Consider the following 27,951-nt stretch of genomic DNA (forward strand, 5'->3'; position numbering starts at 1 on the left):
GGGGCTTTATTTGTTCTTCTGTTTGAGCCATCTTTTTTTTTCCTTTGGTGTGGTCGTGCCTGTTACATATGAGGAGCAGAGCCTTAGGTGTTCACCAGGGCAGGGTAGCCCAGTCACTGGGTTGTAACACTATATATGGGGGCAGGGTCCGAGAGGGAACAATGGTGCTTGCTCTGCTCTCTGCTGATTTCAGTCCCTTCTGCCACTTCCCCCAAGCAAACTGGACCTTTCTGGTGCCAATTCCCATGTGGGCTGGCTTGTATACCCCGTGGGTCTTTCTAACAACCTCTCCTGTGAGGCTGGGAGTCTCTCCCTGCACCTCAACCCCTAAAAGTGTTTTCAATCAATATCCCAAGGCTCTATTTTCCAGCACTGGGATCCTGGGTTGCTTCACAGTTGCCACTCCTCGGCCAGGGTCTGCCAGCCGCCGCTTGTGCGCTCAGGGTCCGCCCGCTGCGGTCTCGAGAACCCGGGATGCCTTACGTGCCCGGTCCCAACGCTCTCTGCTCTCTGCGCTGGGACCCGCACCCGGCTGCCCGGCCCCGCCCCTCCTACTGGTCTGGAGGAACGTGTCTATTTTAACTGCTTGGTTGTCCGACTTCCATACATTTCCATTTTCTGTCAGTTCTGGTTGTTATTCCACTTCTGAATTGTTGTTGTCCCTATCTTGGTTGTGCGAGGGGGCACAGTGTGTCTACCTATGCCTCCATCTTGGCCAGAAGCTCTGGAGATTTCTTTAAGAAGGATTTGCGTATGTAAAAGTGCCAGGTCATAGGGTGTGAATGTTTTTGAAGTTGCTGATACCCATTGCTAAACGGCTGACAAAAGAACAATTCTGAGATGTCCTAAATTAAATTATAGTGGGCTGGAGAGAAGGCAAGAGTGACAGGAATAATTAACCAATTATTACACTGGTTAACTAATTAGCCAGTTCATCACTGTGGGCCAGCTGACAAGAGACCACTGACACCCCTGAACGCCTGTCGGAGCTGTGCGTCCACCTGCGGGCATCCACCGGCCCACCAGGCCTCGCCCATGACACGGGCAGGAGTCCGCAGGCCTGGGGCCTGCGGCCCATCAAAAGGAGCAAATGACTCTTCCTTCCCCAGAACACGCTCCGGTCACAGACCTGCCCCTGCTTCACCTTATCTGAGCCCCCTTATCTGTAGCCCCTGTAAATTCTTTCCAAACAAATTACATTTCCTCCTTGAAACGTAATATACAAGTGTGCCGTCAACTCCAGGATGGCGCATGTGCTGCCTTCTCCACCCAGCCGCGCTGGTGGAGGTTCAGACTTCACGCTTCCAGACCCAGTCCCTCTCTGGCTAGAAATATGGCCGAAACAAATCCTTTCTTTCTTTCTTTTTCTTCCTTCCTTCCTTCCTTCCTTCCTTTCTTTTTCTTTCTCTCTCTCTTTCTTTCTTCCTTTCTTTCATTTTTTAAAAAAGGCATTCAGCTGTGGACGTTAGGTTTTCTTTGTTGCTGTTTAGCACAGCTGTCTGAAATGCAGAATCAATGTCATTACCAACCAAGGCCTCACAGCCAGCATTTCTGGAAGTTGTCCCCAGCCCTCTGAGACCCATCCCTGGGCGTGTGGCAGGAGAAACTGTAACCTAACCTAACCTAATATATATAGCCCAGCAGGTAGGCTAGCATAGATTAACCTTTTTTTTTTTAAACGCTCACCCGAGGACACATGTATTGATTTCAGAGAGAAAGGGAGACAGACATCTCTCGGTTGCCTCCCATTCGTGCCCCCACCAGGGATCGAACCCAGAAACTTTTGGTGTGCAGCATGAGGCTCCAACCAGCTGAGCCACCCAGCCAGGGCTAGATGAACCTTTGCTGTAGAGTTTGTAACTTTGCCTTGATGTAGTCCTAGAATCTCCCTAGAATGTATAAAGTTTGTATAATGTGTATCCTGTAATTTGCTGAAAGTCTCGCAGAAAGACCAAGAAAGATGTAATTAGCTACAATCCCTTCCATAACAACCGCAGCCGCTGACGCTGAGGATTGCCAGATCGGTTTTTCAGGACCAGGACCGAGATGTAAAGGGCCAGGGGGTGACAGGCTACAGTAGCTTGAAGGACCCTCTAGGCACCCCCTCATGGACTCTCCTCATTACGCCCTCATCATATAATACTAAAATCTCCACCCACGGGGGAGAGTTTCTGCCATTTTTGAACAGGCGGTGTAGATACAACTGTTTCCTGACTGCGCATGCGCTGAAATGTCCCCCCATATACCTGCCGTGATGAAACCCACCTTGACGTTTATGCATGATTCCCCCCAATAAAGATGCATCAAAGCTTTGTTCAGGGGCCCACATTCCAAGAGCAATCAATCCCTGGCCTCTCCCTTGCTTGCTGGCTTCCGATTAAAGATCCTCCTCATACAATCGACTCGGACTTGTCTTTTGCTGGTAACTAAGCATTCAGGCTCAGTGTGGACCAGCAACAAAACCACGCAGGAACGCCCCTGCAGGGAGATCCTAGAGGGCTGGGGCGGGGGGGCTGGGTGTGGGGGGACGGTCCCATGAAGCAAGGGGAACGCACCAGAAGGTGCCAGCCAGTGCCCGAGGCCCCAGGGGAAGGTGAGCACCACTCACCTTCTCCAGGTGAACAGGGAGTCCCCTGCCCAGGTACAGGAGTGTCCATATATTGTGGGGAGGTAGGAAGCAGCAAGTTTCCCATGGTCTCAGGGAGACCCCCCAAAAATTCACCCAGAGCAGACTTCCCTCTTGAGAAATCCCCAAGCAGGAGGCCACTGAGAACTGGGGTCGGCCAGAAGGGACAGAGCCTTCCTCTCCTCTCCTCCTCCCCTGTCACCTAGGGCAGCCGGGTCATCCCAGCCCCGCCCCTTGCCCACTCTGAGACCATGTGCCCACTGAACAGATTGTCTTCTGTGGCTGAGCTCTCTCCAAGGAAACCACGGGATTCCAAGTCTCTGTGGATTTACCACTCAAGTATCCAATGCGCCGACACACGCCCCTAACTCCCAGCACCGCCAGGCAGCTCCCCAGCTCGGCCCTCCCGGCAGGGAAGCAAGACCACGCCCCTACCGGTTGCTCCTCTGCAACCCCGCGCCCCCCCCCCCGCCCCACCCGTGTTCCCACACCTCGGTTTTACTCTGTGCACCGGGATGCTCAGCTCCGCAGTCTTTGTAGACATGTAAGCCTGTTCGCTCCCCTTGGGCAAAGTCCCTGCTCACCCGCCTGAGAGCCAGGGTTTCCGGTCTGGGGACTCGCTGAGAGGTAAGACATCAGGAAAACGTGAGGGAAACATCAAAGAGCTGCTAATGTTTAGTTTTGCAAAATTGGGACTTTGACAAAATAATCATCTGTTTCTTAAAACGAAGGATTTTAATACCAAAAGAGAAAAAAGGAATGACCTAAGCTCTCCCTTCCCTACCCTATGCACTGACCATTGGATTTGATGCCCCTGACCCGCTGAGGGGCACTGAGGAGAGGTTTCCTGGGGTCTTCCAGGGACCCTGGCTCAGAGGGGAAGAGAAGACAGAAGCAGAGAAGGTGGGAAGGAAGCCCCTAAGAGTTCCAGGGGACGTGGCGCGCTTTGGGGCACCTCCCAAGTAAAAAGGAAGGGCTCTTCACCCGCAGCACTTGGAGAATACGGCAGGCGCCCCCCACTGGCAGCCGGGAGCAGCGCCACGGAGCTCTGAGTGCGGGGCCGAGTCTGTGCAGAAGCAGCAGATCTGCGCGTCTTCACCAGGCCACATGGGTTTTCCAATTTATATATATATTAAAAAAAAAAAGCTCGCCAAAGCCCAGAGAAGCAGAGGGACCTGCTGAAGACCACGCAGCAAGTTCCAGGAGAAGCTGAGTGGGTCAGCCATGGAGTCCCCGAGTCTCCCATCCCCATGAATGCTCCCAGACTATACTACTGGATACAGTCATGGAGGAAAAGCACCCTCTGGGGATGGACATTTCAGAAGACTGCACAGAACACAGGACACGTCACTCAGAGCCCGTTCCGGAACCAGCCGCACTGTGCCCCTGCTCGCACCCGCTGCAGCGTCACCCACTCGACCCCAGCCGAAGACAGACAGCCCGGGAGCCTTTGCTTTCACATTTAATCAAAGGAAAAGAAAGAAAACCAGTCAGAGAGAAAGCTCAGGAACCGGATGGCTGAGGGAGGGGGGAAGGGAAGGGCCACCGGGCTCAGACTGCGTGTGGACAGTGGGGGCAGGGGCCTCATTGTCCTGAGGCCCCTCAAATAGAAGCGTCCACAGTGGGAGGAGGAAGGACAGGTCAGAGCTCACCTGGTGGGCACACGTGTCTGTTCCCCGGAGTGGGGCTTATGCAGGGGAGGTGGCCCGCTGCTCAGAGAGGGGTGGACACAGGACAGGGGCCCAGGCCTGCCCCCGGGGAATCACTAGAGGTGACCATGACAGAACAGCATGGACAGTGGAGATTTACCCTAAAGGGCCACGTGCCAACTCCCCTGCAAGGTACCCAGGTCCCCTGACCCCCGTCTGTTGGTCAGAGGGCTTTAGAGGTTAACCAAAGGGGGGCAGGAGGCTGTAATACTGTCCCCTTTGCTACCTCCCCTCCAAAGTCCCCCAAATGAGGTGGGAACTGGCAAAGGCATCATGGCCGCAGGCCCGTGGAACGCCCCATTTTCCTCCAGCTCCCAGAGCCCTCAGGTGAGGGTGAGGGTGAGGGTGATGTAAGAGCTGAACCAAAGGTGAAAAGGAGGCGGACTAAAGGGAAAAGACGGATATAAAGATGGCTGCCTAGTGGAGGCAGAGCTATGCAAATGAGACGGGAGCAGTCTCGACTTTGACGTCTCATTTGCATGTCCCATGCAAACGCAAGGAGATCCCTAATATAATAAATATATTTCTAACTTTGTAATAAATATTCTGTCTCTTCTCCCTCCCTTTCCCTAGGAAGTGGGCACACAGTGGTTCGGGGGCCAGCGTGGGCTGACTCTGCAGCAGACACTGAAGACATTCGGCAGGACGGGGATGCACAGGGGCGGGGGTGGGGGGGCGGCCCCCTGCAAGGACGGGCTCACCCCAGGAAGGACCACAAGGACAAGAGATGTGATGCCCGGGGAAGCTGAGGACAGCATTCCTTTCTTAAAAGGGATTCCCCTATTTTACACAACTGCCCTCCCCAAGGACCAGAGAGTGCCACTTAGGGTCAGGGAACAATAGAACAGCTAGAGGAAGACATGTGGGAGGGCCAGGACTCTAGAATCTGCAAAGAGGGTCTCATAAGACATGGGGACAGATGGGGAACCCTGAAAAAGGGGCCCCAAAGCTTCTCTCCGAAAGCCAAAGCTGCACATACACACACCCATGGCCCAATCCCAGGCAAGGCGTGTCCAGTGGGGGCCATAAACTGCACAGAAACGGTACAGACGGCACCCCCTGGAATCGGGCAACAAGGAGCCTGCCAGAGCACCACACTCCACGCCCTGTGCTCACAAGCTCCCCTCCTCACCCTTTCTCAGCCCCCCAGCCAGCCCTGATGCTAGTGACCCACGCATACCCAGCCAGCGCAAAGACCGAAGTGGACAATGGTCATGGACAGGGAACCCAGATGTGTGCTTGCCCTGGGCCACGGAGAGTCTGGAGCTCTTCGGTCAGTAGCAGCAGTCCCCTGCTTGCGGGGCTCAGCCGCCACGTACCCTGACGGGGCTGGCCCACTCACCCCTCCGGCCTCGCCCTGCAGAGAGCAGAGCTGCCCTGTCAGGGGCGTGTCGGAGAAGCCTGCAGAGAGACTTCGGCAGTGAAAAGCTGTGGATGAGGGAAACACAGGGCAGCATCCACGTGTGGGACTCCACCTGATTCCTCGGGGGCAGAGAGCCATGCTCTTCCCAGGCAGGGACGACTAGCTCGTGCTCTGGCTCCCGCAGCCCCACTGCCCAGGCCTTGCGCTCCCCTGGCCACACAGGAAAAGCCCAAGTCCTGCTCCCAGGACACAGAGGTGGGGGGGGGAGGGGGTCAGGCATGGGGTGGGGGTGGCCAGAGGAGAAGAGGTGAATGGGGAGAGGTGGCAGGGGAAGTATAACTACTGATCACATCACCCCAAAGCAGCTCTTCTCCAGGCTGAGCCTTTTGGAGGTGACTCTGACATAGTCGTGGGCACAGCTTGGCCCTCAGAGAGGAGTACCTGGTGGCCAGTGGGCATCAGGAGGGGGCAGCACCTGGGCACAGAGGTACCCCATGAACACCCACCTCCCTGGCAGTGCTCGCCTCTGCGCCGAAGCCAGACGTGGGGCCGGCTGGGGGCTGCTACCCAGGGGGCCAGAGTGCCAGGAGCTGGAGCTAAGGATCACGGCTGAGGGTCATGGTTGGGGAAGGGGTGGATTCAGTGTCCTGGGTCACAACCCGGAGGGGACAAGGTCCAGTCGGGCAGGCTCAGTACACCCAGCTGACGGGCACCCACTGGGGCTCCGTCCGCAGCTTCTCCATGGCGGACTGGAGCTCACGGAAGGTCCTCTCCAGGTTGCTGTTGACCAGGCTGAGGTCGAAGTAGTGCCCGTAGCCTCTCTGGATGCGGCTGCTCTCCTCCACCGTCCGCCTCAGGTCCGCCTCCTGCCGACACAAGGGGACCTCCCGCCGGTCAGTGTCCCCCGCTGCCCCCCATCTTCAGGGGGGGTCTGCAGCCGGCCCCACCTCGCCTCCTCCCCAAAGCCCAGCCATGGTGGGTGCAGGCTCCCTGGCCACATGTCCCAAGGTGGCTCTCCGGCACCCATGGACAGGCAGGCAGGTGAAAGGAAGGAAGGAAATAGCTTGCAGTAAGCGCCAAATGCAGCACTAACCTCCTTACACCCCAGGTAAGCTCCACGGCAGCTCTGCAAGGCAGGACTAACTATCTCCATTTAGCTGAGGTACAACGGGTCTACACAGCTGGCCAGCATCTACACAGAGTCTGCCTGACTCCAAAGCCAGTGCTCCCTCCAGTCTGATGAGGCACCCGTGCCCAAGCAGCCTGAGAGGCACGTGTCACACCAGGGCAACCCACAGGTGCCCAAGGCAACCCCCGCCCCAGACCCAGCCCAAGCTGGTCAGACAGGGGTGGGAAGGGGACTTGAACACTGACTTAAATGATCCCAGGCATGAGCTTGGGCTGGCCAAGCTGAGTCACAGCAGCACCAGGCGGAGGGGGCATGCGGCAGAGGGGAGCCCAGTGCAAACAGCCTCTGCAAGGCCTGAGCAATGCTGCGATCTGGGCCCTGAGGGCTGCAGTACCAGATATGACCAGCAGAGGGACACCTGAGCTCAGAGCTCTGCAAACCTTAAACTGCTCCAAGGGGTTCTTAGGAGGAGGGGGGGTACCCTGAAGTCTCACAATGCCTGACTCGAAGCCTCTCCTCCCAGCACCACCACCTCCCTAAAGCTAACTCATCCCTCTAGCAGCCCGCCAGCCTCTGTCTCCCTCTCTCCCTTCAGCCTTTCCCACAGCTGTAAACAGCCCTGACCCCACCTAGCCTGCCTCTGCCCCCGGGTCTCCCACTGGCCCTTTGGGCTTCCTTCAGTCAGCACTCTGTCCCAGCAGAGTGGACAGGGCAGTGGGCCTGACAGAAGCTCCTGCACCTCTGGCTTGCTGCGTCCCTGACTCTGTGAGAATCTGAGCCCTTTGCTTCCGTGCTCAGACCGCCATTTCCACAGCCATACAGTGAAAACCTCAAGTCCTCCCTCACCGATACCTTGGGTGGGTGCCTCTCCCCTTCCCCGACATCCCCTTCATCAGCTCTGGCCTGGCCCCTCCCACCCCAGGTAGCCCCCAGACCCCTCCCACCACACCTCGGAGCCCCTCACCGTGAGCTGCTTGGTGGACACCCCACTCTCCAGTGCAGCCCGGTTCATGGCCCGGAGGGTCTCGAAGTCAGGGGCCTCAATGAACACCACATAAGGGACAAACTCGGCTGTCCTCAGCACCTTCACTGCCTGCAGACGGAGCGAAGGGTCAAGGAGTATATCCCCACTTACATCTGGGGTGATGGGGATGGGGACAGGTACCCGGGGTTCTGAGACTTCAGTCCTGGAGACAAATATTAGAGGAGCAGCTGGCAAGTGTGTGGGGATGGGGAGACTGGGGGAGACTAGAGGTGTAGGGGGTCTGGGAGGCTGAAAAAGAGGGTCCAGAGGGGCTTGGTCCCTAGCAGTAGCTGAGGGGCTACATGGGGGTGCTTGGGAGCCACGTGCCTGGAAATACAGGGAGGAGTACTGAGGGGGTCGGAGCACCCCGAGGGGACACCGGGCAGGCTGGGGAAGAGCGGGCCAGGCGGTACCTGGGGGTTGACATCCAGCACGCACACCTTGCCGGCAGCCACCACACCCCGGATGGAATCGATACGTGTGCCATAGAGGTTGCCCTCGTATTCACCATGTTCCAGGTAGCGCCCCGCTCGGATGTCGGCCTCCATCTCCGCTCGGGACACAAAGCTGTAACCCTGGCCTTCCCGCTCTGAATCCTTGGGCCGCCGGGATGTGTCTGCGGGGAGGGAGGGGCCGAGTGAGCACAGGCAGGCCACTGTCCCTCAGACACACCTGTCTACATGTCACACAGGCCTGGGGGTGCGGCCTGCCCTCGCCCTCACCACTGGCGCGCACACGAGACTTTAGACATCGATATCGGGAGACACTGCAGAGGTCACTGCTCCAGCCCAGGACTCACAGATGGGGTGGCCACGCAGCAAGGCCCAGCTGACCTGGGGTCAGCCTTCAGCCTCCTGCCTCCAGGAAGCAGGAGCTTCCACCACCCCAACGGGTTCTGTCCCAAGAAGCCCTGTCTTTCCCAGGCCACACACAGCTCATTGACCTGTTTCACACGGATGCCCAGCTGGGCGTGTAGCAACTAAAACATGAGAGAAGGAAAGGCAGGGCCAGCTCAGCCTGCCCGGCCACAGGCTGAAGGGACAGCTCCCCCAGCCTGCAATTCCCCCACCAACCCTCAGAGGGCGCTTGTCCCACACCTCACACCCAAAAGTGCTACTCGAGGTGGTGCCCCTGTGTATGCCTGTTCAGTGGACCAGAGCTGGCCCCAGGGCATCCCAGATTCCTGCCCCCCACCCAGCAGGGCCCAGCGCCCACTCACAGGGCACTGTGGTGCCATAGCGGTCTGGATCCCACATGATGAGCTTGTTCTTCAGGCTGCGCCGACCCACACCCTGAGCGCCGATCAGCACCAAGGTTTTCCGGCGGAATGGGGGCATGCGGGCCACCTCCTCATAAATGAGCAGCTCGTGGCGGTCAAACTCTGGACACAGGGAGATGGCACTGCTCATCGGGCCGCTCCTCAGGTGAAAGGGGTGGGGCGGGGTTCTCACGGGCCAGGGGCAGCAGGAAGGAACTGGGCGGGGCCTAGGGACAAGACCGGCAGCACCAGAACAAGGAGAGCTTACGCACAGGCGAGGGCAGAGAGGGGACGTGTCATGTTAGGGGGGAGGGGGAGGGGGCCTCCAACACCCACCTGCGTTCTTGGTGGTCAAATACATCATCCGCTTCTTTTTCTTTCCTGAAAGGCTGCCGCAGAGGGTCCCTGGCCATAGAGAGATGGGTGAGGAAGGCCAGGCTGGGACGCAGTCAGATCCCAGATTGGAGGGGGTGGGGGCGGCTTATACCTGAGGTGGGTGTCAGCTCCAGGTCCCGCTTGACAAAGGCTTTCCGCTTCTCCTCCAGAAGCTGGCTCGGGATGAGCCCGGCACTGCCTCCTCCCACGTGGCACGCCTCAAATGGACACGGGCAGAGCTCTGTCTCAGCGAGAGGACCCCTCCCCCTCCCACCACTCCCGGAGAGACTACGCGGGCACCCAGGGCTCACCTGCCACCAGTTGGCATCATCCTGGTTTACAATCTGGAGCAAGTCCCCGGCGTTGAAGCGCAGGCCCGCCTCCTTGCAGGGGATGAGGCTGTCGCGGACCGGGTCATAGTCAAAGTGGCATTTCACAAATACCTGGCCCGGACATCAGGGAAGGGTCAAGGGAAGGAGCAGGGCAAGGCTAGAGTGGGTGTGCCCTCTCCCACCCCCACCCCCACCCCACAGCCCACAGCCACCGTGGGGGGCAGTGTCCTACAGTCCACCCTCTGTCCCTTCCCTCACAAAGGTGAGAGAGGCCCAGGCACTGCCCCTTTAAAGGCGTGATGCCCACAGGCCTGCCCTGCCTCCCCATACCAGCCTCTCTTTGCATCTAGAACGGAAGGACTCAATCAGAGGAATGGGAATCTGCTCAGGCCTGGGGCCCTGGCCCCACCCACGGAGGAGGCGGGATCCCTGGGTAAAGTAGGAAACCCTGACAGCTGATGTGGAATCCCTCCATCCACGCACCCTCATCCCTTGGGGGAAGGGGCCCTGGCAAGCCAATAGGAGAAGTGGGCAGAGCAGCCAGACCTCCACAATCCAACAACCAGGAGGCAGCTGCACGGGACACCCGACAATCTAACTCTGCGCACCCACAGACATGCAGACAGCTACACAGAATGCACTCAGGGGCCACAGGCCTTGAATGCATGCACATCCCTTGCACATGCGCAGGAGCACCCAAGCCCAGGGCAAATGCGCACGTGCACAACAGCTGAAGCCATAGGTGGGCTGGGTCACCTGCCACCCCACCCCCAGCTGCAGGCCCCGCCCCCATCTTGCTTTTCGTTGCTGGTAGAAGAAATCGCTCCCAGCCCGAGGCCTGTGACCCTGACAGGCGTGAGGCTCAGCTACCCCTTGGGCCTTGTGCTGGATGGGGACCTTGGAGGGGGGACTCACCTGGCGGGGCAGATGGGGCTCCTGGTAGCTGGGCAGGATCTTGAGGATGACGCTGCCGCTGGCACTGCGCAGGAGCTCCTGCAGCGCGCGGGGGTCGCTGCCCACGGGCTGCCCGTTCACCTCTTTGATGATGTCACCCACGTGCAACAGGCCTTGCTGAGCCACCATGCCCCCGTGCAGAATGCGCGCGATCACCAGTTCGCCACCCTCCACGCGGAACGTCACTCCCTGGGGGGCGGAGGGTGCGTAAGAGAAGGCCCCAAACGCTCTACGTCAGAATCTTTGAATGGGATCTCCGGCACCCTCCTTTCCACGCCACGCTCCCAGCCCGCCCTCACAGACTCCTCCTCTTCCATCTCTGCCCGATTATTCACTTACAGGAGCGCTAAAGGAGGGAAAGCGGGCGGAATGAAGAGGGTTCTGATACATGTGCGTACGCAGCTCATATGCACGGCGCCTGCGGTTCCTGGGTCTGCACAGGCTGATCCCTGAGCAAAGCTGAACCCACCTTCGTCTGCAGCCCTCTCCAGACCGGGTTTGACCCCTGCTGGGTACTCTCCCTCCCTCCCCCCACCCCATACTCTGCCTCTGGCTCTGCCCGGCACCCTCACCAGATGTTCTCCAGCGGTCTTGCGGATGCCCACCATGCGTACGGCGTCCGGAGGCACGGGCTGGTTGCTGAACGTGGGGTCCAGGCCAGGGCTGGGGGGTGGTGTCTCATAGGTCTTTGAGGCCACAGAGTCGTGCGTCTCCAGGAGAGACTGCAGAGGTGGAGGGAAGAGGAGGGACCGTGGAGCAGCGCCCTGCGGCGGGGCCTTCCCATCTCACCTCCAACTTCCTGCCGCCCCCCCACCCCCTGCCCAGGGTCCTGCCCCGGGTGCCACCCCAGCCGGGAGGAGACCTGAAAGTGGGGCTCCTGGAGGATGCGGGCCAGCTCGGCCGCCGTGCTGCTCTGCTCCGCCAGCTGCGCCAGGTCCCGCAGGATCTCCTGCACCAGCTCCAGGTTGTTGTCCCGCACGGCCTCCAGCTTCGTCTCCTCCAGCCGCTCGTGGGCCTGGAGCGGGGGCGGGAAAGACCAGATGCTTCCGCAGGGCCCGGGCGCCAAACAGCGTCCCCCTGCCCTGCCATCCCCCAGGCATCTCACCACCCCCAAATCCTAATCTTAGACCCTTACATAAAAGGTGGAATACTGTATACACTCTTCCATACCTTGGGGACTGTGTGTGTTTAATTGGTTTAATGTATGACTGGGTTTTTAACTCACACCCTGGAAATCACTTTATGCTACCGCGTGGAGAGATGCTCCTCTATTATTCCTGTTATTTTTTATTCTAATGGCTGCATTTGACTCATTGTACGTTCGGAGTGCCGTCATTGACTCAATCAGCACCCCCACGCGGACAGGTTGTCCTAACGTTCTAACAATGTCTCACGGTTGTGAGCAAAGCTGCCGTGAACGCCGCAGGCACAGCTGCTCCGAGCCTGCGGAGAAGGTAGGCTTTTCAGGTCAACACCCAGAATCCTTGCCGGGTCGAGCAGTAAATACGTCCGCGGTTTTGACAAAGGCCCCTCCGCGGAGCTGGGGCTGCTTTGCCCTCCCACGAGCCCTGGGGGAGAGAGAGAGACTCCCCGGAAGCCTCGCCACCCGAGGTGCGACCAGACCCTGAAACGTTTGCGGATCCCGTGGGCGAGCAGTGATCTCTCCGCGGGCTCACTCTGCATTCTGCTGACTGAGAGGAGCGGAGCATCGCTTCATATGTGTAAGGGCCACGCGTGTGTGGTCTTCTGTGAACTCTCCGTGTCTTCTGCCGATGTTTCTATCGGGTCTTGATTTGTTTTCGTTTCCCATTTTTTAAACGCGCTCTGTGTAAGGAAGATGTGCCCTGTCTCTGTGATATCGCTTGCAGATACTGCCCCCTAGTGGTCATTTGTCTGTTGACTCCGCTTATGGGTTTTTGTCAATGCAAAAAATATATATTTTAATACAGTTAAGTTTATTAATATAGTTTTAAAGATTTTATATATTTATTCTTAGAGAGAGGGGAAGGGAAGGAGAAAGAGAGGGAGAGAAACATCAATGTGTGGTTGCCTCTCACGTGGCCCCCACCGGGGATCTGGCCCACAACCCAGGCATGTGCCCTGACTGGGAATCAAACTGGTGACCCTTTGGTTCGCAATCCGCTCTCAGTCCACTGAGCTACACCAGCCAGGGCAGTTTATTAATACTTTATGCATTTGAATTTTGAGGCATAGTTTTTGAAAAAGGCTTTCCCCCACCGCCACAGATCCATGTTTTCTTCTAGGACATTAGTGTTTATTGTTTCACATTCGGATCTCTGATCTGCTTGGAGTTCATTCTGGTGCACGGTGCGAGCTATGGACCCACTCCCACATCTTTCTGGACGACTCTCCAGGTATCCCACACCATTTGCTAAAAATCCCTAAAGGGGCCCTGGCTGGCGTAGGTCAGTGGATTGAGCTCGGGCTGCGAACCAAAGTATCGCAGGTTCGATTCCCAGTCAGGGCACATGCCTGGGTTGCAGGCCTCGGCCCTCAGCAACCACACATTGATGTTTCTCTCTCTCTCTCTTTCTCCCTCCCTTCCCTCTCTAAAAATAAATAAATAAAATCTTTTTTAAAAATCCCTAAGGGGGGGGTGCAGGGCTGGGTGACAAAGGTAAAGGGATTAAAAAGTACAAATTGGCCTTTACAAAATCGTCATGGGGATGTGAGGTACAGCATAGGGGAGACAGTCAATACTAGAGCTACAACTGTATGATGCCGGGGGGGGGGTACTTGAAATATTGGGGGGATCACGCTGTAAAGTACATGATGGCCTAACAACCACTATGCTGTACACCTGACACTAATACAAAATAATATTGAATGCAAACTGTAATTGAAAATAAAATTTTAAAAAAAGCTTATGAAGCCCTGGCCAGTGTGGCTCAGTTGGTTGGAGCGTCGTCCCATAGACCGAAGGGTCACGAGTTCGATTCCCAGTGAGGGCACATGCCTGGATGGTGGGTTCAGTCCCAGGTCGGGGCGTGGACAAGAGGCAGCCAATTGGTGTTTCTCTCTCACATCGATATTTCTCTCCCTCTCTCTCTCCCTCTCTTCCCCTCACTCTGAAATCAATAAGCATGTCCTCAGGCGAAGATTTAAAAAATGCTCATGAACCAAAAAATCCATAAGAAAATTATTGTTTGATGTTCTATGTGTGCTCATGGTAGTGTGATTACTTTTTAAGGAATCTTTATGTTTTAGCTATACACACTGACATACAGATAAAATTGTATCTGAGATTTGCCTCGGAACAATTCAGGAGAGAGGGAAGTGGGAGGAGATTCGGAGAAAACCAGGTTGTTCCTAAGTTGTTAAATGTTGAAGGGGGACAATGGGTGATGGGGGTTGAGGAAACATTTTTTTTTCATTTCCATAATAGACCCTAGCTGGTATGGCTCAGTACACTGAGTGCCAGCCTGTGAACCAAAGGGCCACCAGTTCAATTCCCAGTCAGGGCACATGCCTGGGTTGCGGGCCAGGTCCCCAGTAGGGGGCGCTCAAGAGGCAACCACACATCGATGTTTCTCTTCCTCTCTTTCTCCTTCCTTTCCCCTCTCTCTAAAAATAAATGAATAAAATCTTTTTTAAAAATTAAAATAAATAAATTTCCATGCTTTTCAAGCCCAAGAGATGGGGAGATTTTAATAACACCTCATGAGGATACTCGGGATTTGGAGAGAGGGACACACAGTGCCCTGCACACAGCAGGTGCTCAGGAAAGGCTAGTTCCTCTCTGTCTTCTCTTCCCCAAACAGGCCAGGGCGCCAGCATCCCACATGGGGAGGCCCGTCGGCCCCACGGGCCCCTGTGCCAGCTCCTCCCAGGCGGGCGGCACTCCAGACTGACCCCCAAAGGCTGGCTGCGCAGAGCGCTCCTGCGGGAAAACAGACAGCCGAAGGGGAAGGAGCAGCCCTCCAAGGCCGCTGTGCCTTGAGGCTCCTCAGAAGGCAGAGGGCGGGGACATGCCCGGAAAGCTTCCTCCAGACCCCATGGGATCCTCAGTCATCTAGCTCAACCCAGCCCACAGAGCTTCCAGGGCCATGCTGGGGTCCAGAGCCCGGGGAACTGGGCTTCCAGAGTGAATACAGGCACACAGGCATGCAAGCCTGTCGCCACAGTGACCCGGGCTGGGCTCTTGCAGGATAAAGGAACTAACACTGGCCCAGGTGACAGGACGTGAGCACACAGGTCACCCGTTTTAGCTTCGGCATCTTCTGCTCCATTGGTGGGGAGGACTCGTTTCCCCAGGAGCCCTCACCTGGCCTCGCGGGAAGCCCAGGCATCTCCCAAGCCACTTACCTCCCACCTTTGATTTCAGGACCCCTCCCCCAGGCCGATCCACTCCTCCTCCGGAGGCTGCCCATGGGCATCTTACCCACAGATACAAACCCTTAGCGCTCCGAGCTCAACCTTCCTGGCCCAGAGGAAACTTTAAACATTTAATCATCCGAACACAAAAGAAACACTATAGCAGGTTCCTCAAAACAGCTGATTGACCAGTGCTGAGAACACCCAATCCGTATCCCAATTCGCAACATACTTTTCTGGGACTTCGGAAACTCAGAATTAAATTCATCATAATCTTGGTTCAAGATATATTCTCATCATTGGTTTGCACATGACTTCCTTTTAGTTAGTTGGTATTAAATTAGATATTTTTGTAACACTGTAACAAGGACCTAAGAACCCACCATTCAAGCCACGAATGAGGATCTTGACACTATCCTGCACCTAACCCTAACCCTAACCCTAACCCTACCCCCCCAACCCCCCAGGGAAACCACCGCCTTGGGTCCCGGTGTTCCCCGCGCTCCAGCTTCCCTTCTTCCCTGGTCTTAGTGCATCTACGTGTTGCCTACACATTCCTAAAGTGACTACTGCTTGTGGCTATTTTTAGCCTTAAAAAGGGGGAATTATGCTATAGATCATCTCTGGGGGTCAGATTTTCTTCACCCAACATTACTTAAATTAATAAAATTTCACTTAAGATTAATTTTTTTCACCTCATATATTTTTTCGGTTAATATTAAAATATTTCACTTACTATTTTTCACCCACTATTACTTTGCTAAAATGTGCTCTCCTTTTTCATATAAAGAGACAACACACAGGGTTGGTGAAAGGAAGCTGGCAGGAATCCACGAGAGTGTGCCTGAGTGTCAGCAGGTAGACTACAAGAAGGTGTGTATAAGGGAGGCTGGGCCCTGGCTGGTGTGGCTCAGTGGATTGAACGCCAGTCTGGGAACCGGAAGGTTGCCGGTTCGATTCCCTGTCAGGGCACAGGTCCGGTTTCAGGTAGCAATCGGGCTCCCCAACTGCTGCTGTTGGGGGCTGGGGAAAGGCAACAGATTGATATTCTCTGCCCCACCCCCATCACCCCACATTGATGTTTCCCTCCCTCTCTTTCTCCCTCCCTTCCTCTCTCTCTGAAAATAAATAACATCTCAAAAAATAAGAACGAAGACCAGCAATTTGAGCACTTACAAGATTGTACCTAAGAGCAGTGTGTCATTGTGACACTCCTCTGAGTTAATGAAGCTACCGTCACCATCGTGACCTGCACATCTCTCTCCACACAAACCGAGGCACACCTGCCTGTGCCCACCCGTGCATTTCACTCAGTAGTATTTTCACGTGACATCAGTTTGCTGTGATTCCTTCCTTTCTCCCACGTCACATTAGTCCACTCATCGTCACTGGCGTGTCACGCTCCGCTGTGTGGCTACACCACATTCCACGCAGCTCCTCACTCTGGGGGAGGCCTCTGGGTCGTCTCAGGTCTTGCCCTGTGCACGATGCTGCTACGAACATTCTCGCCTGTGTCTCCTGGTGCACACGTGAGAGTGTCTCCCAGGACCAGAACCGCTGGGTCATGGGGTATACGCGAGTCTGATGATGAAGCATTGCATTTGCGAAATATGATCCCATTTAAAAGTCACAGCAACCTTATGAGATTAGTAACACTTAAGGTCATTTTCCCAATGAAGTATCTGGACCTTGGATGGGTACAATACATTCCTTAACCGCATACAACTCGGCGTGTGCACCAGGGACCCCAAAGTCCCCTGACTCTCTGAGCTCCCCCCCAGCCGTGGTGTCGCTACTGGGCACCTATTTTTAGACGGCATGTTTGTGGCACAGCACACACTGAGGTGTTAGAGGCACCAGGCTCCACAACCAGCAGCGTAGCTTTGAATTTCCATGGTAATTATTTGTTGAATTCTACTCTGAAAATCATCTTCAGCACAGCCGGGGCTCGAGCTCCCTCCGGACCAGAAGCGCAGCCGGGTTCACAGCTAGTTAATGGCAGAGCCTGTACTTGAACTCAGATCTGCCAGCCAGTGACCTAGCACCGTACGTAAGCCAACTGCAAACGCAGAAACGCCACACTGCCAATTCTTTGAAAGCATTCCGCTCTGCCCTCCCGCTCCAGCCTCTCCGATCTTGGCAGAAGACGGGGAGTTCTCACTGAAGCCCAGGCTCGTAATTAAATCGTTCGAAGACAAGGAAGTGCCAGAGGTCAGTGTGCCGGGGGTAACGCCACTCACCCTTCGATCTGTATCTGGCCCCATGGTTTGCACTGGCCAGTGGGACATCGCCCCATGTGACGCCAGCAGAGGCTCGGAGAGTGCTGGGGATTTGGAGCGTGTCCTCCTTTGCTGCTGATCCTGCCGCTCGAAGAAACCAGGGCCACCACCCTCCTAAAGGGTGAGAGGCCTCCCCATCCGGGACGCTGCAGCCTCCCAGCTGAGACCGCAGACCTGCGAGTGAGGCCATGCCGGAGCTCCCAGCCCCGGCTCAGCAAGCCCAGACCCGAAACCGCCCCCCAACCAAGCCACAGAATCGTGAGAAATAAATCATGATTGGTGCATTCGGGTGGTTTGTCACACAGCAAAGGCTGACTGATAGCCAGGGGGTCCCCACCACCGCGGCCTCTGCTTCTCAGTCCGCTGGTCGGAGTCTCTCCATGACCCCCCCGCCCCGGGCTCTCCTTCTCCTAAGGCCCTGGCGTGCTTTGCCACCTCTCGCACCCTGGCCTCCCCACGGGGGCGGCATCCTCCCTGCGAGCTGCAGTCCAATGGCTGAGACCACGTGGTGACGGCTCTTTGAGGTTTCAAAAGCACCCCCACATCCGTGACCTCCCCACCTCTCCCCACCTGACTCCGAGCTCCTGGCATCATTACCCCCACCTCTCGGAAACAGCCACAGCCCAGAGCTGTCAGGCACACTGCCGTCTCGCAGCCAGCCAGCGAACCTCCCCACTCTCAGCCCCGTGTTCTTGCTTCCTAATCGCTTCACGTGGATGAGTTCATAGGCCTCCCAGCTGGCAGCTGTCCCTGCTGGGAACAGTTCGCCTGATTTCCTCAAGGCCACCTGCCTTGGATTCCTCACCTTGGTCTTGCCTGTTGCTGGAACACCTGCTGCTGGACCCGAGGCCAGTCACCTGCCAGCCGCCTGCCGTCTGCAGCCAAGCCCCTGGGTTTATCGTCTCTCTGGTAGACCTGACTTCGCTCCCGAGCCTTCTCGGATCTCCGGATCTGTCCCACAGGCCCTGCCCCTCCCCGGCCCCAGGGCTAACCAGCCTGGGCCCCTCCCACACTGCGCCACACCCCCAGACAAGAGAGGACAGGCAAGCCCACCTCCCGAAGGGTCAGGGGAGAAGGTTAATGGCTGCCATACGCAGTTCTGCCTTGGCTCTGCTCCTGCGGGTTTCTGGCCCAGGAGAACCACGTTCTCGCAGCTGAATCATGGGTTACAGTACTTTGTCTCTTAGCTTAGACATACATGGCTGTAGATATAATCACTAACAACGGTGACAAGGAGTAAGAAGTAGGTCCCACCATCCAAAGCAAGCCGCGTGGCCAAGCCCAGACTGAAGAGAGGAGATTGCCTTGTGGTGCAAGATGTGATGAAGTTACGTTGCAAAGGGTCACACCTGCCGGGACGGGGACATGACTGAGCTCAGACAGGAGGAGGGCATTTACTCACAGTCTGACACAGCGCCACCGTGGCGGCCTCTCCATTGGGTGTACAGCGAGGGTCCGGGGCCGGGACCCTGCGGGGCTCAGGGAAGGGAGGACAGACTTGGGCTTCGTCAGGAGGAGAACGAACCGTCCAGCGGTCCAGCACGGCAGCCCGAGCTCTGTGCCTGGTGCTCGGCGAGGGCACAGTGAACATTTTTTGACCAGAAGACGGATGACCGAGCGACTGAACGCCGGAGTGGATGCAGGGCAATCCATGCAGCGACCCCACCCCTGGGCAGCTGTCACCTAGATCCCACAAAGCCACGGGAGACGGAGGCTACGGAGGGGACCGTGCTTTGGAGAGGGCTGGCTACGGGACCTTTGAACCCTGAGATCTTGTCATCTGAGTGACTCGCCTTATTTCATTCGCTCTCTCACTGTCGAAGCAAAAGCTAAAGTGACCCAGAGACGATGCGGTCGGATAAATCCAACTCTGAAATCAGCTTTGGAGGGTTACGGATGTTGAGGTGCAAAATGCACATACTCAATTCCATCGCCGAGGGTCCGCCCTGGAGAAACTTTCGCGTGTGCAGAAGCAGGTGGATGCGAGGACGTTCGCACCCTCACGCGGCACTGTCCCTAATAGAGGCAAATCAGCAACAACGTACCTGCCCTTGAGTGTGGGAACCGATAGATAAACACGCCGGGCCCCATCCTCAGAGTGGAGCGCCACGCGGTGATGGAAATGAATCGCTCTGGACCTGTCCCTCTGTCAACAACGACGCTACTCGAGTGAGCTAGAAATCTCAAAAACCCAAGCAGCTGACACTCTCAATCTATTATGTAAAGTTTAAAAACATGTAGCAGGGGCATACCGTTTACATCTAAACACATATATAGGCAAGATAGGCAATTCGGGGATATAACAATCATCGACTTCTAGTCAGTGGGGGTTACCTGCGGGGAGGGAAAGCAGAGGGAAGAAGGAAGAGGGGAGAGGTGTTACCTGTGTTATACTTTTTATTTCTTTTTTAATACAGTTTTTAAGATTTTATTTATTCATTTTTAGAGAGGGAAGGGAGAGAGAAAGAGAGAGAGAGACATCAATGTGCAGTTGCTAGGGGCCGTGGCCTGCAACCCAGGCATGTGCCCTGGCTGGGAATCGAACCTGCGACACTTTGGTTTGCAGCCCGTGCTCAATCCACTGAGCTACACCAGCCAGGGCTGTTCTCTTTTAATGAGTCTTTTACGCACCTGATGCCTGGCCCCTGAACTTGTAAATACATCTGCACAAAATGCCCAACGACAGAGTGATAGGCAGGATGAACTCCGGAGATTCAGTACACAGGCATGCTCACCGCCCTGGCAGTCACCAAAAGGCATCCCCAGAGGCATGTCCCCACAGCCAGCAGCCATGCTTGGGACCACCCCCTTACCTAGAGTCACTCAGATTCACCATGTGGTCATGGATGTGCATGCATACGCCCCTCCAGGGGTCTCCTGTGCCACCTGCCCCATTCCCAGGGCCCTGTGTGGCTAACACCCCATCCCCCAGTGAGCCTCCCCAGACGCACTCCTGAGAGCACCATACCTTGGCCAGGGATCTTACTATGGGACTTTCCATAATGCCCCGAAGGAAGATCAGGTCCAGTTCTGCGGCCCCTGTGGCGTTGGGGAGGGATCCCAAGTTGTCCAAGACTTGCTGCATGGCTGAGGGGAAGGGACAGGCAGTGAGACACACACAGGTGCCAGCTGGGCACAAGAGACCCACACACACCACAAGAGCTCCGCCCCTCCCACCCCGAGTCCCACAGAAGACAGCCCTCACCCAGCAGCGCTTCCCCCCACTGCCAGGCATGGGAATGCCTGGGGCAGAGGCCTTAGCAGGGGGCTCCCTTGGCCTGTCCATAGGCCCTAGGTAATGCCAGCCTGAGCAGGGGGCAGGCTCCAGGCAGCAGGAAGCAGACTCTGATGAGCAAGGGAAGCAGGCATCAGGTTCCAGGTTCCTCCCTGAACCCGAGAACCACAGGCTCCTCACACAACCTCTGGATGAGCTGAAGCCCCGGGACTCCGCCACCTGCACCTGCCGCGCTCAGGAAGGAGAGAGGCGGTGCTGGAGCGAGCCCCTGAGAGCAGGCCTAGAGGCAAGCAGACAGCCACGTAGGAAGCCGGAGCTCGTACAGCCTCCCGTACAAGCCGTGCCACTAACTCAAGTCACTGTCCCTAACTGGCCTTGCCCTTTCCGCCCTGTACAATGGGTGGGTTGGATCAGATGGCGTCTACAGGCCTTTCAGTTTTGACAATGAACTCTAATCATCGAGAAACGAATACAGATCATAGGAAGCCAAAGCTGAGGCCCGGAACTTTGGCAGACCTGGGAACACAGGGACCAGCCTGGAGCCTGGGAGGGCTGTGGGCGCCCGGCGGCAGAAGTCAGACCGAGTCAGCCTGGGTCAGGACATAAGCAAGGACATGAGAACACCTGATGCTTGGTCCCAGCAGTGGCTGCCGAGGCTGAGACCCCAGGTGGGTGTCGTAATCACCCCCCAGCAGAGGGGTGAGCTCCAGCGGTGGCAGGTTCTGGGGGAGGAAAGGAGAAGCAGAGTGTGCCCAGCTGGGGGCAGAGATGGGCAGGGGGTATCATTAATCTGCCACACTGCCACCTACGCCAACATCTGCTTAACAGCTCCCAAGGCATGGAGGAGGAGGGGTGGATACAGTCGCTGGCACCTCTTAGGACTCTTGTCAGTGCCCCCCTCCAGGAAGGAATGGGGATGGGGAGGAGGGGGCGCTGAAACTAGAGCTGGCAGACGCGGTTCAAGGGCTCTGGACCCCCCACCCTCTCCCCCACTCCTTCACCCACCTTTTCCAGAAGCAACACCCTAGCCTGTCCCCCAGACCCTTCCTGCCCAGGCCTGGGCATGGCATTGGTCAGAGACCTGCGAGGCCCTTAGTGGGCTCAGAAAGAGGCCAGGGCATGAACCCTTCCCACTCTGCAGGGCATCCGGGTCCAGCTTCCCCAGCTACCCTCACACACTGACTCCCCAGCCTGCCAGGGGGAGGAAGGACGGAGCCAGGGGAGCTGGCGCCCTCTGCCTGGGACAGCTCCCCGGACGGGCCGTGCTGCCAGGCCCGTACGCTCCCCGAAGCCCGTGCCTAGGGCACACTCTCCAGATGCCCCCGAACCCTGCAGGGCCGGCTTTCCCCTCAGCCCCCCGCCCCGCTTTTCCCTACCTTCCCTCCGGAGGTCCGCTTCCTCAGAGGAGACCAGGGATACATCCTCCAAGGAAGCCCCGCTACCTGGGCTGCACGCCATGGCTGCCCCCCATCCCAGGCCGGCGGCTCAAGGAGTAAGAAACCAACCTTCAATCGGGCTTTGCACCGCCTTCCCAGCCCCGGCGGCGCTGGAGGAGGCGGGACTCGGGCAGCGCCCTCTGCAGGATTAGCCAATAGCAAGGCTCAGCCGCCCTGGCCGCCATCCTGATTGGCCAAAGGCGGGGGCGGTGGGCAAGGGAGAGTCGGAGTCCTACCGCCGGCCGGATCCACTCCCCACCCCTCTGAGTTTCGTACCAGCCAGTGGGAGTGGGGAAGAGGAGGCCGAGAGAGAAGCGGGGGTGGTTACGCGTGCAGCCCCTTCAGGTCTGGGGCGATGCTCAGAGACCATCCCCTCGCAGTCCAGCTGCAGGAAACCCAAGGGGGTGGGGACTTGGCCCCACCTTGTCCCCGCCCTCTGTTCTGAAAGTCAGTCCTCTAATACACGCCCACGCCACCCCCCCACCCCGAGCCCTCCGACCTTTACTCCATGTCCTATCTCCAGTCCCAGTGTCATTTGCAATGACCCCTTCAGGATCGAAGGGAGCCCCCGAGAACGACTCTCAGTCCTTCACCTGGAGCAGTGGCTGGGAAGGGTACCTCAAGCCCTGGGGACCCCGCATCTCCGCTGCAGCTTCTCCCCCTCCCCCATCTCCCATTTTGGCTCCTCCCTTTGGGTGAAAGGTGACCGCAGGGTAGGCAAGTCAGGCATCTTAGAATCAGGGAAGGGAAAACAGGTAAGGGAGCGTTCTTGCAGCAGGGGCAAACAAGGGGAGGCGGGAGGGGAGAGGCAGGGCAGTTACGCCAGCCCAGTGCCTTCATTACTCTCAAACCCTGTACCCTTGAGACCACACCAGGCCCCGCTCATGCCACCAAACAGCAATTCCCTGAGGAGTGGCACCAGGTTGCCATGACAACAGGAGGGATTACACACCAGGACATTAACCCTGGGATGCGGGAGAGATTTAAAGGGACAGCTCCACCTGAAAGCAACCTACATCCCCCCCTGGATTCAAAGAAAGGAGCGAGTCAGGTACCGGCAAGAGAGGGCAAGGCTGCACACCTGGAGACTCCGGGTCCAAGTTCTCTCGGCTCTCAGCCCGTGCCATCACCCACATGTCTCCCAGCCCAACCCCAGTCCTCAGGGAAAGGGCCCCTCCACCTTACTAGAAGTAGAGTTGGGGTATCTCTGCAAGAAGAATACACCCATACCACCCCCCACCCCACCCCCAATGACAAGGATCCTGTTGACTCATGGGGAAGGCTGGGAGAAGGACCATGTAGAGCCCAAGGTTGGGATCCCCCGGGAAGGAAGAGGCAAGGGAGAGGGTGAATCCGGCCTCAGAGGCAGGGGTGAAGAGGTCCCAGGCCTGTAGGAAGTATAGTGGCCCCCAAATGAGAAGGGACAGAACCACCCTGAGATCTTTGAAGCCGGGAGCCGACCCAGCCCCAGGCAAGCACAGAGGGCTGCCTGGAGGAAGGGCTGAGACTCACAGCCTTTCCATACCTCACATCGCCTTTGCACAGAAGAGGCAACGCAAGCTCCAAGAGGTTAAAACACTTGCTCCTGTTCTTCCTTTACTTTTGAGAAGGCAGAAGCAGCCCAGGGAAGCAGGAGCTCCAAGAGTCCTCAGAGGAATTAGGTCCCAGAGCCACACCCCTGGGCTCTACTCCCTGCCCTGTCCCCCACGTCAGCCCCATCTAGGCCCCCATTCAGTGGCCTGCAGCGAGGAAGCCAAACTGCTGGGCCTTCTTCTCTCTCTACACCCCTGCCAGGCACTATTAATGGGTTTACTGGGCAGTCCCAGATTGAGAGGCCTTTAATCACAGGCTCAGGGTTGGGCTTAATTAACCCCTAAGCAGCTTACAGTGGGGCTCAAGCAGGCAGCAGCAGGGGGGCCCCGGGGACCCAGCAGGCTGGACAGGACTGAGCCCTCCAAGGCTGCAGAAGCTAGGGGACATCAGTACAGTCCCTCCATGCTGTGTCTCCAGCCCCACCCTACAGAAAGAAGAGGCTTTTCCTAGGGGACCATGGTGTCACCGTTTAGGTGCTGGCCCACCCAGCAGCCTTCGCTCTTCTGGTTTAGTTCCTCAGAGAGGAGGAACAGTCATTTGAGCCAAATGTGGAGGCCCGGGGCATCTTGCAGAGGCAGCAGCAGGGCCTGGGGAAAGGAGCTGCACGGGATGGAGGGAGCTAGGCCGTGGGAAAGGCGGGCAAATCACAGCAAAATCGGGGCGGTTTCCAGTTGGTAGGGCCTCTAGCCTCTGGCACAGGGAACTTCGCCTGCTGGATCCCTAAATGCACTTCAAGGGTCCAGGAACCCCAGAGTAGAATACAGGCTTTGTGCAGAGAAGCATTGGTCTATGAGGAGCGCCCCAGGCCCAACAAAAGTCAGGACACGGATCTCATCCCCTCACCTCATCTTACAGATGGGGACACCTAGGCCCCAAAAGGGAAGCGATTGGCCCAAGGTCACAGGTTAAGGAGGTAATAACTCAGAGCACAGCATAATAGTCGTGATGGTCCCTCCTGGTAACTCTCACTGGTCTCCCATCAGCCTCTTTGCAAAAGCGGAGACAAGGCTCTGGGAGGTCAAGTAGCTTGCTCCTGAGGCTTCCTGGTTGCCTCTGGGTGGCCATTCCCCTGCCCTACCCCCTCCTACGCAACCAAGTTGAGGCTTCCTGGCTGGTCTGGCATTCTCCACGCACAGCTTCCTGTGCCCCAGCGCACACCCCCATCTCCAGCCTAAGCTGGTCTACTCCACCCGTCTGGTGGGCACCACATCATGGATTTTTTATCCCCGGGATGGGCTACTGTTGCTCCTGCACCCTAGCCACCCTCTAAAGCCCAGCTCGTAGGGGCCACTCTCTCACCAGCCAGGCCTCCTGCCACAGTCCTCCAGCAATAATGAGTGTGCATCGTCTCTGGAGCAGGTGTACCCCTGCCTTGCACAGAGGTGAGTCGTGCTGTGTCTCCAGCCCCACCCTACAGCAGGTGCAGCAGAGCCATAGAAGCTTCCTGAACAAATGGCTGAGTGGCTGGGGGGAGTAGCTGTGTGTTTAGCTAGGCGGGAGTGCCGGACTGCTGCTCCCCTTCCTGCCTGTTAGCCTCTGAACCACTGACACCAACGGACAGCCTCTCCCCCTTCTTACCAGTCTCGGAGTTGGTGGCAGCAACTGGCATGGTGAGGCTGGCAAGGACTCTGAAATGTCTCTCCTGGAGGAGGGGAAAAGGAGGATGAGAAGGTGAAAGGGCAAAGCAATGGGAAAGGAACAAGGAAGGGCCCCTCCCTTGGGACCAGCCTGCAAGGCAGGAAAGAAGACATCGCCCAGAAACCAGTGATCCCACAGTCGGGGGCGGGGTGGGGGGGGGGGACGGGCAGAAACAGCAGATATTTCGTGCCCATTTCTTCAAGGAGGAGGAGACAGAGGGTCAGAGAGAGTAACTGATTTGCCCAAGGTCACAAAGCTAATAAACAGAGCTGCAACGAAAATCCAGTTTTATGACTCTTAACAAAAAATTAAGTGCTTCTGCCTGCCATCTGTCCTTTTTTTTTTCTCTTTTTTTAGAGGGGCTCGATAAGAATACAGAATTTGAGTCAAAAGCAAGAAAGACGGGTGTCCCCAGACTGTCAGCCCCATGAAGTCAAGGACCACCTCTGCTTCATTCGCCGGTGGGCCCGAGGCCCAGCGCACGCAGACGGACACTCCACAGATGTTTGTCCGTCTGCCTGACAGAAGTAATGTCATAACTCCCCAAGGCTCCTCTGGGTTCCTCTTCCCCCCTTTTCCCCTTCTTAGCCCAGAGCTGGGATGAGGACAGCAGGGGGTCTGGGCAGAACCAGGTACGAAGTTTATAGCCCCAGTTCCCATCCCAGGACCCCCAAGCCAGTGCTGGCTCCCCCATTCATCAGGAAAGGGGGTGGGAGGGGTGGGGGCCAACCCCCCCACCATCCTCCCTTTGCCTTCCTGGGCAAATGCTGCAGAAGAAAACCCTAATTCCCAGTTGCCATGACAACAGGAGGCAGTGGCTCACAGCAGGGGTGGGGGAGTGGAGGGCCACAGCCAGCCGTGTCCACTTTGGGGCTGAAAGCCTGCTGCGCCCACCCGGGGCGTAGGGAAGCCCCCACTTCACCTCCCTCCCCCAAAAGGGATTCTCCCCAGAGGGGCTGCTGCCTGATTTTAACGAAATCCTCTCCACTCCCATTCCCCCTGCCCCTCCTGGGCCTGCGCCGCTCACCTGAGCTCAGATGACAGAAATTACAAAGATGGCAGGATGACTCCCCTTGCTCCTGGACCTGCCCCTGAAGGTGTGAGAGAAAGCAGCTCTCAGAGAGAGGAACGCCTCCGCCTCCGGTGAGGCTGGCACCCAGGCTGGGAGACAGGCCAGCCAGCGGCCCCGGTGCCAAGCCCTGCTGTCCCTGTTTCTAGAGAGCAGTGAGGGGGGATCCCTGCCTTCCCCATCCCAGATCCTAACAGCTTGCAACCTGGAGCCTTCTCTCTGGCAACGTTCTCCCTGATGGAGGTACTGACCGAGAGGACTCCAGATGTCCACCTGCCCCAGAGGGTGGAGGGTGGGGAGAGGCAGGGGGAGCCCTGTCCCCAGAAGTCTTGCCCAGCCTGCCTGGGTTTTGCTCCCCGAGGAGTCGGTTCCCACGGCAGCAGCTGGCTCTGCCCCACCCCCACCCAAGCCTCTGAGAGGGCGGGGTCAGGCGGTGCCCACGAGAGCACAGCAGTGCCAGGCAAGCCCGGCTGGCTCCGGGCCAGGGGCCGGGACCCAGGCATCTGGGAACTCGCACCGCGGCTTCCAAAGCCTTGGACCCCTCTCCTCCCTACCTCCAGGTTGTCCACATGGCTCAGGGTCGGCGGCGATGGGGACCAGGGATGAAAAGGAGAGGTTTTCTCCGACCTCCCATCCACCCCTCCATCAATGCAGATACAAAGAGATGTGGAAGAGAAAGGTCTGACAAAGGCGCTTGGAAAACCGACTGGTCGCAGGGAGGGGGAGACAGACTAGGGATGGGGTTCTAGAAGCCCGGTGGATTGCGCGCAGCGACACTCCGAGCGCCCGGGCCCCAAGAGCCCAGCCCTAACACGCTGGGCGCTAGGACCTGGGGGCAGGGGGGCGTGTTGCGAGCCCTCAAAGAAGGCTCTTTGCTCGCGCGCCCGCGGGAGACCGAGGGATGAGGTCACTGACTGGCTGTACCCCTCCCCGGTCTTCACTCTGCCCCCCTTAGTTGACCGAACTTTCTGACCCTGGATCCTTGTTCCTGACACCGATCCCCTCTCGTGTCTCCAAGCCCTAGCCCTGGCCCCTGACCCCGAACCAACCCACCACGGCCTGGGAGGAGGGAGAAGGGACGCGCCCCAGGACCCACTCCCAGGGAAGCCTGAGGCGTTAGCCTCCCAAGAGGATCGGGGAGCCACAGGGTCCCATGCAACCTCTGTTTCGCGCCCCCACCCGCCGGAAGTACTAACAGCGCATTTCTTACGTAATGCCGGGCCCCGAAGTACCCCGAATCTGCACAGCCCCCCGACCCCGCAGAGCTCACCAGCTCGGCGCCCGCTGTCACTTTGGCGCCCTTTACCGCAGGGGCGGGGGCCAGCGTCACCGGCAGTGGGCCCCGGTCCTCCCTGGGAGCACCGAGAAGGGGGGGCAGGAGGTGCGAGAGGAGGAGGAGGGCCTGGGGGAAGGGGCCCGGGGAGCTTGGACCCAAGACTAGGACCCCAAGTGCCGCGCCTGGACGTAGAGGACACAGGGACCCTGCGGTGGGTGCCGGCCCGGGGGCCCGGGTAGCCTACCTGCGTGCAGGGGAGCCCCGGGCTCTCGCGGCTCCAGCGCAGCCGGCGCTCGGCGTTTATTGCTTGTCAATCGCGT

At 57.6% G+C, this 27,951-nt stretch overlaps 1 protein-coding gene across 4 annotated transcripts; it reads right to left on the bottom strand.

Annotated features, from left to right (window-relative positions):
• Positions 1-4,079: 4,079 nt before the first annotated feature.
• MPP2 (MAGUK p55 scaffold protein 2) lies at positions 4,080-27,951 on the bottom strand. Of its 4 annotated transcripts, XM_045837321.1 has the most exons (14): positions 27,876-27,951; positions 26,314-26,377; positions 25,227-25,290; positions 20,353-20,471; positions 11,633-11,785; positions 11,343-11,492; positions 10,732-10,959; positions 9,796-9,927; positions 9,597-9,702; positions 9,446-9,514; positions 9,071-9,232; positions 8,265-8,467; positions 7,792-7,920; positions 4,080-6,564 (listed from the first exon to the last, which is right to left on the bottom strand). In XM_045837321.1, exons 3-14 carry the CDS (start codon positions 25,255-25,257, stop codon positions 6,388-6,390), a joined length of 1,659 nt encoding a protein of 552 aa, XP_045693277.1. In that variant the 5' UTR covers positions 25,258-25,290; positions 26,314-26,377; positions 27,876-27,951; the 3' UTR covers positions 4,080-6,387. The 4 variants fall into 4 exon arrangements, with proteins under 4 accessions (XP_045693277.1, XP_045693279.1, XP_045693278.1 ...); XM_045837323.1 differs by lacking the exon at positions 26,314-26,377 and having other exon boundaries at positions 27,876-27,915; XM_045837322.1 differs by lacking the exons at positions 25,227-25,290; positions 26,314-26,377; positions 27,876-27,951 and adding an exon at positions 22,125-22,143.

The sequence above is a fragment of the Phyllostomus hastatus genome, unplaced genomic scaffold (genome assembly GCF_019186645.2).
Source record: "Phyllostomus hastatus isolate PE091 unplaced genomic scaffold, TTU_PhHast_1.1 phas_contig_210, whole genome shotgun sequence".
Classification (NCBI taxonomy): domain Eukaryota; kingdom Metazoa; phylum Chordata; class Mammalia; order Chiroptera; family Phyllostomidae; genus Phyllostomus; species Phyllostomus hastatus.